The sequence below is a fragment of the Pseudorasbora parva genome, chromosome 21, assembly GCF_024679245.1.
Source record: "Pseudorasbora parva isolate DD20220531a chromosome 21, ASM2467924v1, whole genome shotgun sequence".
NCBI lineage: Eukaryota > Metazoa > Chordata > Actinopteri > Cypriniformes > Gobionidae > Pseudorasbora > Pseudorasbora parva.
The window spans coordinates 10,044,230-10,059,441 of record NC_090192.1 but is presented as its reverse complement, the minus strand read 5'-3'; the positions used below and the strand labels follow the sequence as shown (position 1 = coordinate 10,059,441).

The 15,212-nt window shown below is 35.8% G+C and overlaps 1 protein-coding gene across 6 annotated transcripts in view; it reads right to left on the bottom strand.

The window, feature by feature from the left end:
- Window positions 1-1,287: 1,287 nt before the first annotated feature.
- The window catches only part of sun1a (Sad1 and UNC84 domain containing 1a), a 42,496-nt gene continuing 28,571 nt past the window's right edge, over window positions 1,288-15,212 (bottom strand). For 3 of the 6 annotated variants that reach the window (XM_067429957.1, XM_067429958.1, XM_067429959.1), the window contains 13 exons: window positions 12,287-12,335; window positions 11,533-11,588; window positions 11,287-11,429; window positions 10,716-10,979; window positions 8,389-8,481; window positions 8,097-8,170; window positions 7,841-7,985; window positions 6,854-7,117; window positions 6,644-6,728; window positions 4,593-4,708; window positions 4,302-4,469; window positions 3,203-3,295; window positions 1,289-2,008 (listed from right to left, as the gene is read on the bottom strand). In XM_067429957.1, coding sequence (XP_067286058.1) covers window positions 1,892-2,008; window positions 3,203-3,295; window positions 4,302-4,469; window positions 4,593-4,708; window positions 6,644-6,728; window positions 6,854-7,117; window positions 7,841-7,985; window positions 8,097-8,170; window positions 8,389-8,481; window positions 10,716-10,979; window positions 11,287-11,429; window positions 11,533-11,588; window positions 12,287-12,335 — 1,667 coding nt within the window. In that variant the 3' untranslated portion in view covers window positions 1,289-1,891. Of the gene's footprint in view, window positions 2,009-3,202; window positions 3,296-4,301; window positions 4,470-4,592; window positions 4,709-6,643; window positions 6,729-6,853; window positions 7,118-7,840; window positions 7,986-8,096; window positions 8,171-8,388; window positions 8,482-10,715; window positions 10,980-11,286; window positions 11,430-11,532; window positions 11,589-12,286; window positions 12,336-15,212 lie in introns of all 6 variants that reach the window. The other 3 variants (XM_067429955.1, XM_067429956.1, XM_067429960.1) reach the window with 2 other exon arrangements.

Sequence of the window (15,212 nt, the reverse complement as noted above, 5' to 3'; positions counted from 1 at the left end):
AGTTTTAGCTTGCCAATAAGTTTATGGAAGTTTATGAACCTTTAGATAAAACGTATATAAAAAGGTTGCAATATATTTTTTGATTTGTATAATTTGATACATCAGGCTTTTATGGCTCATATAGTATTATGTAGGAGAATATGGTGTTTACATTCGAGAAGAGAAAAACTTTTATTCAGAGAAATTATGGTGCTTTATATTGCCAAAGATTTTTTATAATATATCAGCATACATGAAATGCTTATAAATATCGGTAACACTTTACTATGTTTCATTAACATTAATTTATAAACTAACATACTAACCAATGCCATACATGTGTTACTGTATTTGTTCATCTTGGTTAATGTTAGTTAATAAAAATACAGTTGTTCACCGTTTGTTCATGCTTGCTCAGTGTATTAAATGCTAACAAATACAACATTTGATTTAATAATGCATTCGATGTTGAAATTAATATTAAATGCTGTAGAAAATGCAGTTCAATATTAGTATCATGTTAACTAATGAAACCTTATTGAGTTACCTAAATATATGTTGAGAGATTATATAAGATTTTTAATATAATCTCAGCTCTGTGGCAGGGGCAAAATATATAATGTAATACAATGATAAATGATAAATGAATGTTCCAAAAAAAACTTGATGCATCATATTTGAAATGTAAAATAAATTTTATATTTTTGTGTATTAGTAATCAAGTAAACCATAGTTGCTTTAATCCAGTAAATCTTCATCTTGAAATGTATAAAATGTATTCTTGTTTTTCCCTGCAAAAAGCCACAACCTAAAGATAGACTTTATATTATACTAAAAGGCATTTTACTTACTAAAAAATATATAAAAACTATCAATCAGGTGACAGAAGACATGTAGTAGATTGTGTACAACAGGTTTTTCAGTAAAGTTTTAATTATACTGATCATTTAAATGTCTTAGAAATTCACACATCAAATATGATATATTAGACTTTCAGTCAACTAACAAATTGCATTAATAAATGATAGTTTCTGCCAGGATTTTGGAATAGATTTAATGGAAGATTAAGAAAAGGTTTCATTTATGATGTAGAACATCATTAGAAAGTCTCAGTTTCTATCCATTCCAAATCCCTAGTTCATGTCTACTGTTTAGAGCATTTCATTGGTTAAAAATACAAAATGCAGCACACAATCAAAAATAATCTTTTGTTGATCAGATTACAGTGAAGTTAAAACATCACTCTAATAAGGCTGTTTACTATTTTCCCCCATTTGTCAAATGACTGCTCCACCTTATCCACAATAATAAATGCACCCAATCCTTTTTTAAAATAATAAAAAAAATAGATTTTTATTTGAAAATCCAACCTATGAAGATCACATGGCAATTACAAAATCCTTTGCATAAAGATCATGAAAAGCATTTACAAAAAGACTCAACCCAAACTCATCTATATCAACTTAAATACACAAAAATAAATAGTTATTTATCTCTAGCCATTTTTAAATAAAGCACATATCCAGCCAGAAAACAAAACAAAAAGAAAACAAAAAGCAGCAAAAAAACTGAAGAACTTACTAACAAAATGTACATGTTGTCTAAAACCCATTCTTCACCGGTTTGTTTGTAGAATTTTGTCATTAATTTTTTGCTGTAATTAACAGATATTAATAATAATAATAATTTAAAAAAAGAAACAGTGGAAACAGTGTGATGCATCAGAATGAGACAAGATTGCAAGTGCTGAGTCTGGCTTTGAGGGCTAGCAGTACATGTACCAGCATGCAATCATATATTAACAGTGTAGCGCTATGGCACATTATTCGTTTCTCAAGTGACCCATTCCACTTCTTTTGAGTGCATATGTGACAAATTGTCAGGAGTTCATAATGTCTCAAGTGCTTTCAAGTCATTCATCAACAAGCTTTCCATGTACCCGGAAACGGTACAAGCAAGTGTATTCAGGATGACCCCAGTTAGACAGCACTCTCATCTCAATGATCTGAAAAGCTCGTGTCACCTCCTCCTTGAAGACAGAGGTGCAGAATTACAAATTTAGGCAAGAGTCATCCCCACAAAAATAAAAAGATTACAAATAAACACCATCTCACCACAAGAAGTGGTTAAATTAAAGCTTAAAATATGAGTATACAAGTTACTTCTTTTAGCCAGAGTCATATTAAGTAATATCCTGGCACTTCTCAGCTTTGCAATGGTATTGAATAGTGATCTGGATTTTGAAGCTCCAAAAAGTGCATGCATCCATCCATCATAAAAGTAATCCATACAGCTCCAGTGTAACCATTGGCCTGACCCGGCTCACAGTGTGAAGGCATAGCTTAAAGGGTTAGTTCACCCAAAAATTAAATTGATGTCATTATATCTTAAACTGTGTTACGAAGATGAACGGAGGTCTTACAGATGTGGAACGACATTAGGGTGAGTCATTAATGACATTCATTTCATTTGGGTGAACTAACCCTTTAAGCCAGGGCTATTCAAATCTTACCCTGGAGGGCCAATGCGGTGCAGAGTTTAGCTCCAACCCTGATAAAACACACCTGAAAATGCTAATCAATGTCTTCAGGATCATTAGAAAATCACAGGTGAGTGTGTTTGATCAGGGTTGGAGCTAAACTCTGCAGTGCATTGGCCCTCCAGGGTAAGATTTGAATAGCCCTGCTTTAAGCTTATGTGGGAATAGACGCCTCTTGCAACAACCACACAACTCTCTCGTGATCACACGTACGCAGTTGCCAGAAGCCAGTGATTATATTTTATAAAGTTGTAAATATGGATATTTCTTACAAAAAGCCATTGCTTTGCTTCAGACGGCTTTTCTTTTAACCCGATAGAGCTGTATGGATTACTTTTATGATGGATGAATGCAATCTTTGGAGCTTCAAAAACTCTGGTGCTATTCAATGACATTACAAAGTTGGAACGAGCCATGATATTTAAAATAACTTTGTTCACCTAAAAGAAGAAAGTCATATACACCTAGGATGGCTGAGGTTGAGTAAATTATGGGATATTACCATTTTTGGGTGAGCTATTCTTTTAAAGCAACTCTCTCCATCTTTTTTTTCAAATGTATACTTATGATTTTTTTTGCCAAATAAATAAATCCACCAGCCAATCAGTTATGCCTTGATTTAATTTTATTTAGCAAAAGGCTGATTAAATGATTAAAATAAACAGGAAATTGTGAGATACTTACAGAGACCAAGAAGGTCTGTAGAGAATCTCCATCATCTTCATAGACAAACTGTCCCAACAACTGCCCCTCTACCTGCTGCTCATCATCAAGACCCTTTAACAGAACACAGAGAAAACATGTTTCTTTGGCCCAAGTTAAAAGAAGTCATCCTTTTTTTCTAGTATGTTGTATCTAATATGTTGAAAGAAGTTATTCAGTGCTGGGTAGCAACTGATATGTAATCTGGATTGAGTCATCAGATCCAACTATGTAAATACTTGCAATTAGATTATACTACATTTTAAAATACTCAATCAGAATACAGTTACTTTATTGAATATATATGATTACTTGATTAAAAAAAATGGCAATACATTATTCAGAATCAATTGATTCTCCCTATATTGATTTTTTTATTGTTTAAAATTTTCTTTTTAAAAGTTGTGGAATTGCACACACAGATCACCAACTTTTAAGGCGAGATTACCAATTCTAAATTGGTAACAATGTTTTATTGCACTATAAAAATAGCACTTTTTCTATTTTTTAATCAATAAAAAAATGTTTGTTATGATATATATAAATATATAAATATTTACACACATACATACATATACACATACACATGTTATATATTATATTAGTTAGATAAAATGTAATAGTTAGATATACAATGTATAATGTAATATATGGCATTATCAACTACAATTTTTATAATGTAATTAGTATTCAGAAATGGATTGCAATTTGTATGTAATCTACCCAGCACTATGAAAACCAGGAAATATCAAGGAATTTTAAAAATTCTTCTAGATTTGGGAAATGAATCTAGAAATTGATTAGAATTTATAATTATAGAATTTTATTATAATTTATATATATATATATATATATATATATATATATATATATATATATATATATATATATATATATATATATATATATATATATATATATATATATATATATTTATTAATTCTTAACAATTGACCAATAGTTCTAGTTTTGCTCTATTGTACATTTTATTTGACATTTAAGAAAAAAAAAATATTAATTCAGAATATTTATTGGAAAGATGTAGAAACCCTGATATGGTTTGAATTCCAAAGGTACTTACAAATACATTGAAGTCTCGTGGGGCACTGCTAATGTTGCCAGTGGGCGACAGGGATTTGGGCACGTGATCCAGAGAAAAGGCTGTAGGCACAATCTTCATTGACAAGCCGATAACCAGATAACCAGATGAACCTTTAAATGCCCAGCAGTTCCCAGGATGCACGTCTGGCTGTAGGGACAAATGGATGAAGAGAAACATTGATAAAGACAGAAGGGAAAGTGTCCATTGAAAATCAAAGCTTGACTGTACAAATGAATGCACATGAAATCAGAATTTTCAAAGGTTTCAGACCTGTATGACTACACGTGGTGACTGAGAGAAGTACCACAGCGGGAGGCCAAACAGACTCAGCAGTGCCGTTTTGGTGTTGAATGACTCTGAACAACGAGTGCTTATGATGCTGCCTCCTACAAACAAAAAGAAATGCAGAGTATGTCATTTTTAGGCTGGTCTTAGCCTCAGACATCATGCCCACGGACCGTTGGCTGTACGTCTGATGCATATGGCACACTTTTCTGGAAACACTTCAGGAGTTTAAAGGCGTCATCTGAATTCTACAGGATGTCCACGAGACGTGTGTTGCGTTCTTTAACAATTCACCTGGAAATAAAATGCTGTGACGCCAAACCTTCTCGTGGAAGAAGAACGCCATTGTGTTTACAACTGTGACAATAAGCGCTAACCAGGATCAACTAAACACTGGATTTTCAAAAGTATGTGAAGTTTGCGGCTCCATTGTTGCAGTAAAGTTCCACAATGCTCTTTAATTAATCATTTAAAGATGCACACCCGTCTGTTATTGTAGGGACATTGACTTCCCCTAAACATGACATGGTTGCATTACATGCATTCCCCCGTTTGAAACAAATCCTTTGAATATAACGGTATTCAGAACAGCAGTTAAAAACAAACAGGACTAAATGTGTCATTTTCTTTTTTGGTCTGGACCAAAACGAAAAAAAGAACCGAACTACAAGTGTGACACCCTACACATCTTTGAAATACAATTTGCAGCATGTTTTTATTGCATTTAAATAGGGAAAAAAACATATACAGTCATTAGTTACGTCTCTCCTTATGTAGTACAAGGAAGTGTAGATTGGTAGAAAAAAATACCCTTCTAAAATTTCTCCACCTGATAATAATTACACAGTATGTAGTTTAAAGGGGGGGTGAAATGTTTCATGCATACTGAGCTTTTTACACTGTTAAAGACTTGGATTCCCATCCTAAACATAGACAAAGTTTCAAAAACTAAGTTGGACGTTTGATGGAGTATTTCTGTGTCAAAAATACTCTTTGCGGTTTCTCACAAGTTTCAGAGAGTTTTTTTCGAGTATGGGTCGGCTTGACGTCGACAGAGTGGAATGTCCTTGTATGGGCCATATGGCTCTTCTCTTCTCTGCTTTGGAAACAGGCGGCGAGTAAAACTGCTGTTGTTGGCCAGCGTCGCATAAGTAAACATCAGTTTCACAAACAACACAATCGTGTATAATGTTAGTTCAATGGAGCATGCGATCTATGGTGTGTGTTTAAATACATTCGCTTAGCTGACCAATAAAGGTGTCAGTCAGTTTATTGTAAAACCACCCAAACATAAACCTAGGGGACATTCTCACAAAGCGTGCTTCTTCATTCAAATGCGCTAACGGACTCCATTGTTGTTCTATGTATAACGTCACACTAGCCTGACGTGCAAAACTGTTTTCCTTTCTACTGCTAAGGTTTAGTCGCATACAATAGTCCATAAACCAAATTATGTCATCATATACCAAGAGTAAACACACAAATGTTGACAGGGCACTAAATACAGTACATACCACAGAGACGGACGTGTTGCTTCTCCTGTTCAATTTATTTCAGCCTCTGGATCTGATTCTGGATCATATATGAATTAGTTGAATCTGATTGATAGCCATGGTTTATTAGAGTAACGTTTTCTTCTCCACGCTTGAGGACGTCACCGCTTTGTGCGCGCTTGTCATTCTTTAGCTCCGCCCACACGATACGCCTCCAGGCGCTCTGTTTTTTCCGGAAAGACTCGGTACAGCCTATATTTCTTTTATAAGTATAATAAAACTAAAGTCTTTTTTGAGATATGAAGGATGCAGTACTACTCTATAGGTACTCAAGATTGACATGAGATTGACTGAAACTGAGTGTTTCACCCCCCCTTTAAGTCCATAGGGCATAGAAGGTCATTCAGGACTCATCTAACATCCACAAATATTGCAACAGGGAATGCATGAAATCTCTAATTCTGTTTTGCACAATCCTCAAATAAGCAAAACAAACACTTAAAAATTATTTAAAATCCATCCACAGTTAACATCATTATATACCTCCAGATTCCAATGCATAGTCCACCAAACCAGTGCGGTCTTCAGAGTAGAGCTTCATTGCATTGTTGACAATCAACTGTACGTGCTGTGGAGAAGAAAAAAAAAAAAAAAAAAAATCACCAAAATGCAAAAGGCAGCATTACATGCATCTGACTATAATGGGTTACTTATTATTTAGCTTTCTCAAAAGACAAGTTCTCTAAAGCTTACTTCCTCTGAGAGGCCTGCCTCCCCTGTGGCTTGTAGTACAGTCTTGGTGATTGTCTCTCTAGAAGGCGACTGGCCTTCCTCTACCTGAAGGGACAGGTTACCCAGAATGCTGCTCTCCAATACACTGAGTGAAGCCTGCAGTTCTGTGGTGCTCACGAAGTGATCAGAGAGCCACTGCAGGAGAGATTCAGGAAGCTCCAGCTCTGCTGCTCTGTCACTGCCATAAAACAGAGACTTGAGTTCCCTTTCCACCTGCTCGGACACCTACAAGAGAAAAGATTCAGGAGTTATGACACCATGTATGACTGTTCAGACTGATCTTGATTTTGGAATATTTGAATATTTGTTTAGTTGTCATTAATTTTATAGTGGTCAAAAAAAAAAAAAGTTATTCTTTGAAATGTCAGATAACACTATTGCAAAGCAAATGTGATGCAATACATTTTATTTGAATATATTGTTATATGAAATTATATATTTTTTTTAATAAAGTTTTTGAATAGGCAATAACAGCTCCAAAAAAACATCTAAAAATGCTGTTATGCATAACAGGCTAGATGGCTGTGTCATAAAGAAACACTACGTGCCTATAAAGCGAACGTGGTTTATATGCATGCGCGTTATTTAATAATTTTCCTAAATTTTTGACGTTTACATAAAGACAAAACCGATTTGTTTTCAAAAACGTGTACTTTGAAACCCATTTTCAAAAATTTTTGTTTTTAGGCCATGTCATGTAAATGAACAGATAAAGGCGCATAAAAAGTTTAACATTTTTAGTTCAGTGTTGCGTAAATGGCCTCAGTTCTGTTGTAGCTATAACCAGCTCGAAAACACCTACCTGGAAGCTTCTAGTAATCATAAAGACCTTGATTAGAAGCTGGTTCAGGTGTTTAATTAGGGTTTCTTGTGTTATAAGGGAGTTCAAATGTCAGGTATGAACACTGCAAACACTATATATGACAACAGAGGGCACAGAGCACTTACTGAGCTTGAAAAGGAGGCCAGCTGTTCACATTTGTCTTTGCATCCCATCAGCCCCTGCAGATCATCTCTGATGAGCTCCAAAGCGTCCTCAAGCCGCCTCACCTCTGCCAGTAAAACCTCGCTGGAGCTGCTCTCATCCTCCTCGCTAAAGAGAAACAGACACATCTACATCAGCTTACATGAAGTACCTGGAATATTACTTTAAACAGTCAACAGTGATGTCTTTCAATGATTAAATTAGATTGAAGAAGATAACCTGTGAGGATCAGGGGTGAGCGCCTCAGCTTCAGGAATCTTTCTAAATGTGGGCTCTTGTTTTCTCTGTAGCTCCTATATTGAACATATTAAATAAAAAATAAAAAACAAAATAAACAAAATTCACCATTCTGTTGCCTATTGAATCAAAGGTCATCATCTCGCACTCAAAAAATGTGTGCTTTGTGCAAGTTCAGTGTAACTTTGGGCCTGTGGTTCAGAATAAAAACGAAATCCTGCAATGCTGATATAAACCACCTTGTGTGTTCCTGGTTTAAATTTGAATGTCACACCTCAGTTTTACGTGCCAATGTCTGGAGCAGAGCCTCAGCTTCGGCAAGTCGAGTATTCTCTGACTGACGCTCTTCCGCATGCTTCTCCTGACGCTGCAGACAGAAGCAAAACGAGTGGACATCAGGAACTAATTAGTTTGCTGAACAAGGACTTATGCATTCAATTAACTGAATTGATCATACACAAACCAAAAGTTTTGGGACACCTGCCTTTACATGCACATGAACTTTAATGACATCCAATTCTTAATGTGTAGGATTTAATATGGGAAGTATATAATACGACTCTTCTGGTAAGACTTTCCACAAGGTTAAGGAGTGTGTTTATGGGAATTTTTGACCATTCTTCTAGGAGAGTTTTTGTGAGTTCAGGCACTTATGTTGCACGAGAAAGCCTGGATCTCAGTCTCCGCTCTAATTCATCCCAAAGGTGTTCTATTGAGTTGAGGTCAGGACTCTGTACAGGCCAGTCAAGTTCCTCCACAACAAACTCGCTCATCCATATCTTTTTGGACATTGCTTTGTGCACTGGTGCACTCATGTTGGAACAGGAAGGGACCACCCCTAAACTGTTCCCACAAAGTAGGGGAGTATGAAATTGACCAAAATGTCTTGGTATGCTGAAGCATTCAGAGTTCCTTTCACTGGAACTAAGGGAAAAAGCCCAACCTCTGAAGAACAGAAAAAAAAAAAGATATAAAAAAAAACACACACCAACCCCTCCACCAAACTTTACACTTGGCACAATGCAGTTAGGCAAGTACTGTTCTCCTGGCAACCGCCAAACCCAGACTCATCCATCAGATTACCAGACAGAGCCTGATTCTTAGCTCCAGAGAACATCTCCCCTGCTCTAGAGTCTAGTGGCGGCATGCTTTACACCACTGCATCCCACACGTTGCATTGCACTTGGTGATGCAAGGCTTGGATGCAGCTGCTCGGCCATGGAAACCCATTCCATGAACCTATGCACTATTCTTCAGCTAATCTGAAGGCCACAAGTAGTTTGGAGATCTGCAGCTATTGACTGCAGAAAGTTGACGACTTCTGTGCACTGTGCGCTTCAGCATGCGCTATCATACCACTATAATTTGTTATAATACCACTAACAGTTGACTCTGGAATATTTAGAAGTGAAATTTCACGAATGGACTTATTGCACAGGTGGCAACCTATCTTGGACCACGCTAGAATTCACAGCTCCTGAGAGCGACCCATTCCTTCACAGATGTTGTTTGTAGAAGTGTCTGCATGCCTAGGTGCTTGATTTTATACATATGTGGCCATGGAATTGATTGGAACATCTGAATTCAACTATTTGGAGGGGTGTCCTAATACTTTTGACAACAGTGTATAACTGAATAGAAACGTGTTTATAATGCTGTTAAATTAAGAACAATATTATGTTAGTTATGTTAGGATATTAATCTCTAGTTCTCTCTGTAATTCACAGCTGTAAGTGAGTTTAGCTCACCCAAGTTACTCTTTAAGGATGAACTTCATAAAAACTATTGAGAAATATCCCATTAAGTAAGTAATCCTAGGTGTACATGAAATTCCTCTTTCAGACGAATACAATCAGTTATATTAAACAATGTCCTAGCTAAACCAAGTTTTATAATAGCAGTGAATGGGAAGTTCTGTTTTGAAATCCATAAAAGTGCATTTATCCATCATAACTGCTCCGGGGGGTTAATAAAGGCCTGTTGAAGGGAGGTGATGCATTTTGTGTAGGAAAAATATCCATATTTAAAACTTTATAAACTAAAATGACTAGCTTCCGGTGGAGAGCCATACACAAGTCAACTTACAGCAAAAGAGTAACTGATGCAATGTTTAGGAGCATCGCAAGGCTGGGAAACAAACTCAAGCACCTCATGTTATATTGAAATCTAATATCAGTCAGACTAATACATGACTGGTGTTTTGTTTTACTCGGTCCTCTGCGCTTCAGCATACGTGAATATGCATGCATCAAGGGTCAAGGGTTACTCTTTCACCGTAAATCGACATGTATGGTGGTCTGCCAGAAGTTAGTTATTTTTAAATGTTAAATTAAATTTGGGTGTACGACCCATTTAAAATGATATTTAAATTCTAAGTTTGATGATCAAAGCTCTTTGTATTGAGGGGGAAGACCCCCCCCCCCCATTTTTACAATTATACTGTAATAAGTATAAACTATCAATCGGATGAAAGGCATGTGGGTAGATTGTGTACAACAGGTTTTTCAGAAAAGTTGAAATCAAGCTAATAATATAGAGGTCTTTGAAATTTGCATATGAAATATTATGGAGTAGGCTTTATAGGATTAAGCATGATGTTACCTGCTGTGTGTTCTTAGCCTCTTTCTGCACTTCTCCCTTCAGCAGGCTGAATCTCTCCTCCAGCAGGTCTCCTATCCACTGGCCCAGGCTCTCTCTGTCTGTGTGTCGGTGCAGCTCTGATCGCATCGTGTTATATAGACTGAGCACTTCCGTGTGCTGCTCTTCCTGCCTGAGCAAACCCCCTGCCACTCGATCCCACAGCTGAGACAGGCTCTCCTCCAAACGCATCAGCCTCTCTGCCTCTACGGACGCTGATGAGGACCTCTGGGAGGAGTGATACATGGTAGGTTAAGATGGGGAAGATGCATACCTTAAGAACAGTGTGCATTTACTTTTAAATTGTAACATTTAGGTATACAGTTAAGATGTGCAGTATGATGCATCAGCCAGAACATCGTTTATTTACATAAAGTAAATAAACATGGGGGGGGGGGGTATTAAAGTAAAGTTTACTTTAACAAACTTTAATATATTAAAGTTAATATATTTATTAAAAGTAACCCTTTAATATTGGTAAAGTCCATTTAATCAGCTACAATACATGAGTAATATCTTGAAAGCTAAATACTACCTGAGAGTCTGTGTCAGTGGGAGCTTGTCCCTTTTCCGAGTTGTCCATGGTCGAAGGAGTGAGATAGGATGCATCCCTCCACTCCATCACATTTGCAGCAGGCAGCATGGCCAAAAGTCCGGAGGGACCCCAGTAGCACAGAGCTATCAGGAACGACACAGAAGAAATGCAGAAAAATTAGGATGCTGCACCTTGTTTCCTTTTAGATTAATAGCATGTATGCAGTCATAAATGGTATATGCTCACCGAAGAACAGAAGGAGAGGTACAAGAAATAGGACTTTTGAAAGCATTGGGAGAGACCTGGAAGAGAATGGTGAGAATGGTTAAATTTTTTTAGTCACGTTGTACTTCAACACACTGGCAGTGTTTTGGCCACTGCACAAATTAAGACGATTTTCAATATTAAATTGACAATAAGCTTTATTGTTTAAATTGACAAATAAAATAATCTTTATATAACCACAATGGAGATGCATTAGACACTAGCTATGCTTCCATTCATCTATTTTTATGCGCATTTTGGAATACTGCATTAAAAAAACAAAAAAACAAAGTGCATTAAAGCGGCAAATTATGCATTGCACATACACTTAATTGATTTTTTTTGTTGTTAAACAATGATAGAAACATTTACTGAATAAATCCCTAGTTGCACAACCAATCTCAGTCACTTTGCATCAGAGGATAAGTGGACTAACCAGCAGACCAATTTCATTGCACATTACAGCAAAAGTTGGTTTGATTATTCTGAAATGCTTGAAAATTTGGTTTAATTTTCTTCCAGCATCTCACATGAAAGCGTACCCAAACATCAAACATCTGAATGCAAGATAAAATGACATTTATGATGTGGGCAAAAAGAGCAACAGTGGCTTCCCCGATTGCGATAATTCAATTTAGTTCATCAGTTAAATTCCCAACTTTGGATGGAAACATATCTACTGTCAGGAATGGTGGAAAAAGAAAAAACACATGGGGAAAAAGAGAACAAAACTTACTTTGCAAAGAAATTGACAAGCCAAAAGAAGCTTCCTGAGGTTATCCTCCCTGGAAAAAGACACACAAAATAAACCATAAGTAAAGACTGACTGTGCTAATCCAGAGCACTAAGTGGGTTTAGGGTGACCAACAAGTCATGCTCACAATATTGAAGAAGAAAAAAAGCTGGCAAACTGCACAGACTTTGCACTTAATAGTAATCATCCTGTAAAAAAATAGGCCTCCTAAAATTAGAGTAGATGGAACATACAGTAAGATCAAAATATCTGAGACTAGTGGAAATACTTACATTTTGCATTGAATGAACAAAGACAGACAAAGTCATTAAATTCATTTGTCACCTTTTCACAAAGACTTCAGGGGAATTCTAGAAATTCAATATTAAGGGGGCTCGGCCCCAAATGAGGGTATGATTTATAATAATAATAATAAAAAATGTGTATACAGGTGAGGCATGAACAATACAGCAACTTTCTACAATACCAATCAAGTCAATCACTAAATATTAATTTCTAATGATTTTAAATAAACAGCTAATATTCATTAAGAATATAGACAAACATATTGACTGAAACTGTCATTAAACTGGCATGTTGGTAATATTTTTGTAAATATTTTTTTCAACATGTGTAATGTTTTAAACAATATAATTATTACTTTTTTAACTATATTTTTTACTTTAAAGCAGCTCTAAATTTATATATTATATTATTTCGCATGGAGAAAACATGAAAAATGTGCCATGGTTTGGTGGTTTCTGTCACCTGGTGGAAAACACACTTATAACAATTACCATTATAAACAGTATATGGCAGCAGAGGACCTCTCATTAGCTTGTTTGTCCTTTCCACTCCCTTTTATATTTCTTTTTATATATATATTGATTTTGATTTATTATAAAATTTATATAGTAACAAATAGAAATTTAGCAATTTTATTGCACTGAAGAAGTTATAGCAAGGTAAGAAAAGTCAATCTCATGTGTTTCAGGGTGTTTTCACATTTGGGTCCTCCTTAAAAGAACTAAACTCTGAATCCTTTAAGTGAACCAAGTGGTGAACCAAGTGAAAAAGGACCCAGTTCTCATTACGTTCACACGGTCCCAGTCCCTGAAAGAGGACTCCGATCCTTTTTTGGTCCACGGTTTTTTCACACTTGGGTCCTCTTTAAAAGAACCAAATTCAGACTCCTTTAAGTGGACCAAGAAGTGAACCAAGTGAAAAAGGACCCAGTTCTCTTTACGTTCACACTGTCCCTGTACCTGAAAGAGGACTCGGATACTTTTTGGTCCACTTTAGTAGGAATGTGGTCTCAGACCCCTTTGTGTTCAGACTGTTGCTTTTTGGATCTAGTCCAGTTCAGTGTTTGATGGCTGACCCTATGGCCTTCAATATTTAGTCCCATTCACTTACATTGTTTGTTCCTTAGTAATCAAGATATTTGTTTGTAAAGATTATTATTATTTTTTGTGACATTGCTGTAAATGCTGTTGAATTAAGCAGTTTATCTTTTTACACAAAAATATAAATTTTTGCAATACATATTCTTGCACTAGCTAGATCACATCCACCTTTGTAATTAACATTTATTTTCATTACATTTTTTTCCTTGATTCATGTTTATTTTATTGCAGAAGGCAATAATAACATGTATAACATCAGCATACAAAAAATAAACAATACAATAAAATAATAAAAGATGCAAAATAAGGGTGTTTTGTCCTCTGCATTTGAGGCTGATGCGGATTAAAGAATGCGCTTAACACAGAATAAAATATGGGGATGAGCCAAAGTCTGCTGCCAGATTCATATGAGTTTAAAAGGGGACTGATGCAATTATTAATTATTGTATAGATTACAAAGTTAATGCCATTTCTTGCTGGGTAGAAATTTAGGGTGGGGACATAGAGGTCTTATGTAATGAGAAATCAATTTTCCCATGATTTTTTTTTTTTTTAGAAGCGTTCATTGTATTATAAAAATAATATAAAACTTAAAAACATCCACCCTTATCAATTTATTAATGAAGCTGCTAAAATGTCTTGCTCTGAAACAGAGGCTAAAATTAAGGAGTGGGGCAGTTCAAAATGATGAAACCAAACTTACTGCAAGTGCAGCATTTCACATGCAAAGAGGATGTTTACATAAATGTCTTAAACGTAAACTGGCCCTTTTTGCTGTTGTGCCTTTAAGGACAGACGGAGTGAAAAAATGACCATGTAACGTGTTAAAAATAATTTTAAATTATAATAATATATAAAAATGAGAAAGCAGCAAAGAGCATCTTGTGCATCAATTGAAGAAAATCCAAGTCTGTTTAATTTGCTTACATTTGAGTACTGACTTCAACACCAAATTGCATATCTCCATTTTTATCATGATGTTTCATTGTTTTAAATATAAAAACTTTATTTCCAGATTTAAAATGAAGGCCATGTCAGATTTCTGACCACACTGTATCTGTAAACAAGAACTCCATTGCATAAATCTTTGGCATATGATGTTTTAAATAAGTATGAAAAAAAACCAAAAACAACATTGGATGCATGACAAGACACTCCACCTAAAAACAGCAAAGGGGATGAAGGGGATCACAGCACAAGTATACAACCCTTAACTAAATGAATATCGTCCTGAGAGCAACTGAAGAGGAATATCTACCAAGTGATTCCCAAATGGAATCAGAGCATTGGCGTCTAAAAAAAGGTTTTTGTTTTTTAAGAAAAAAAAGAAAGAAGAGGAAGCAAAAGTAGCCATGCAAGGAAGTCTAAAAGCTCTTCACCAGGACAAACCCACAACTGCTGGGGAACAGCCCTGTCACAACATGAAAGACCTTAACCCTGGGAAGGAGCATACAGCAGCATTAACTAGCTTGCCAACCATTTCCAATCCAGAAGCTCTAGGAAGGACCAAGATTTAGGGTAAG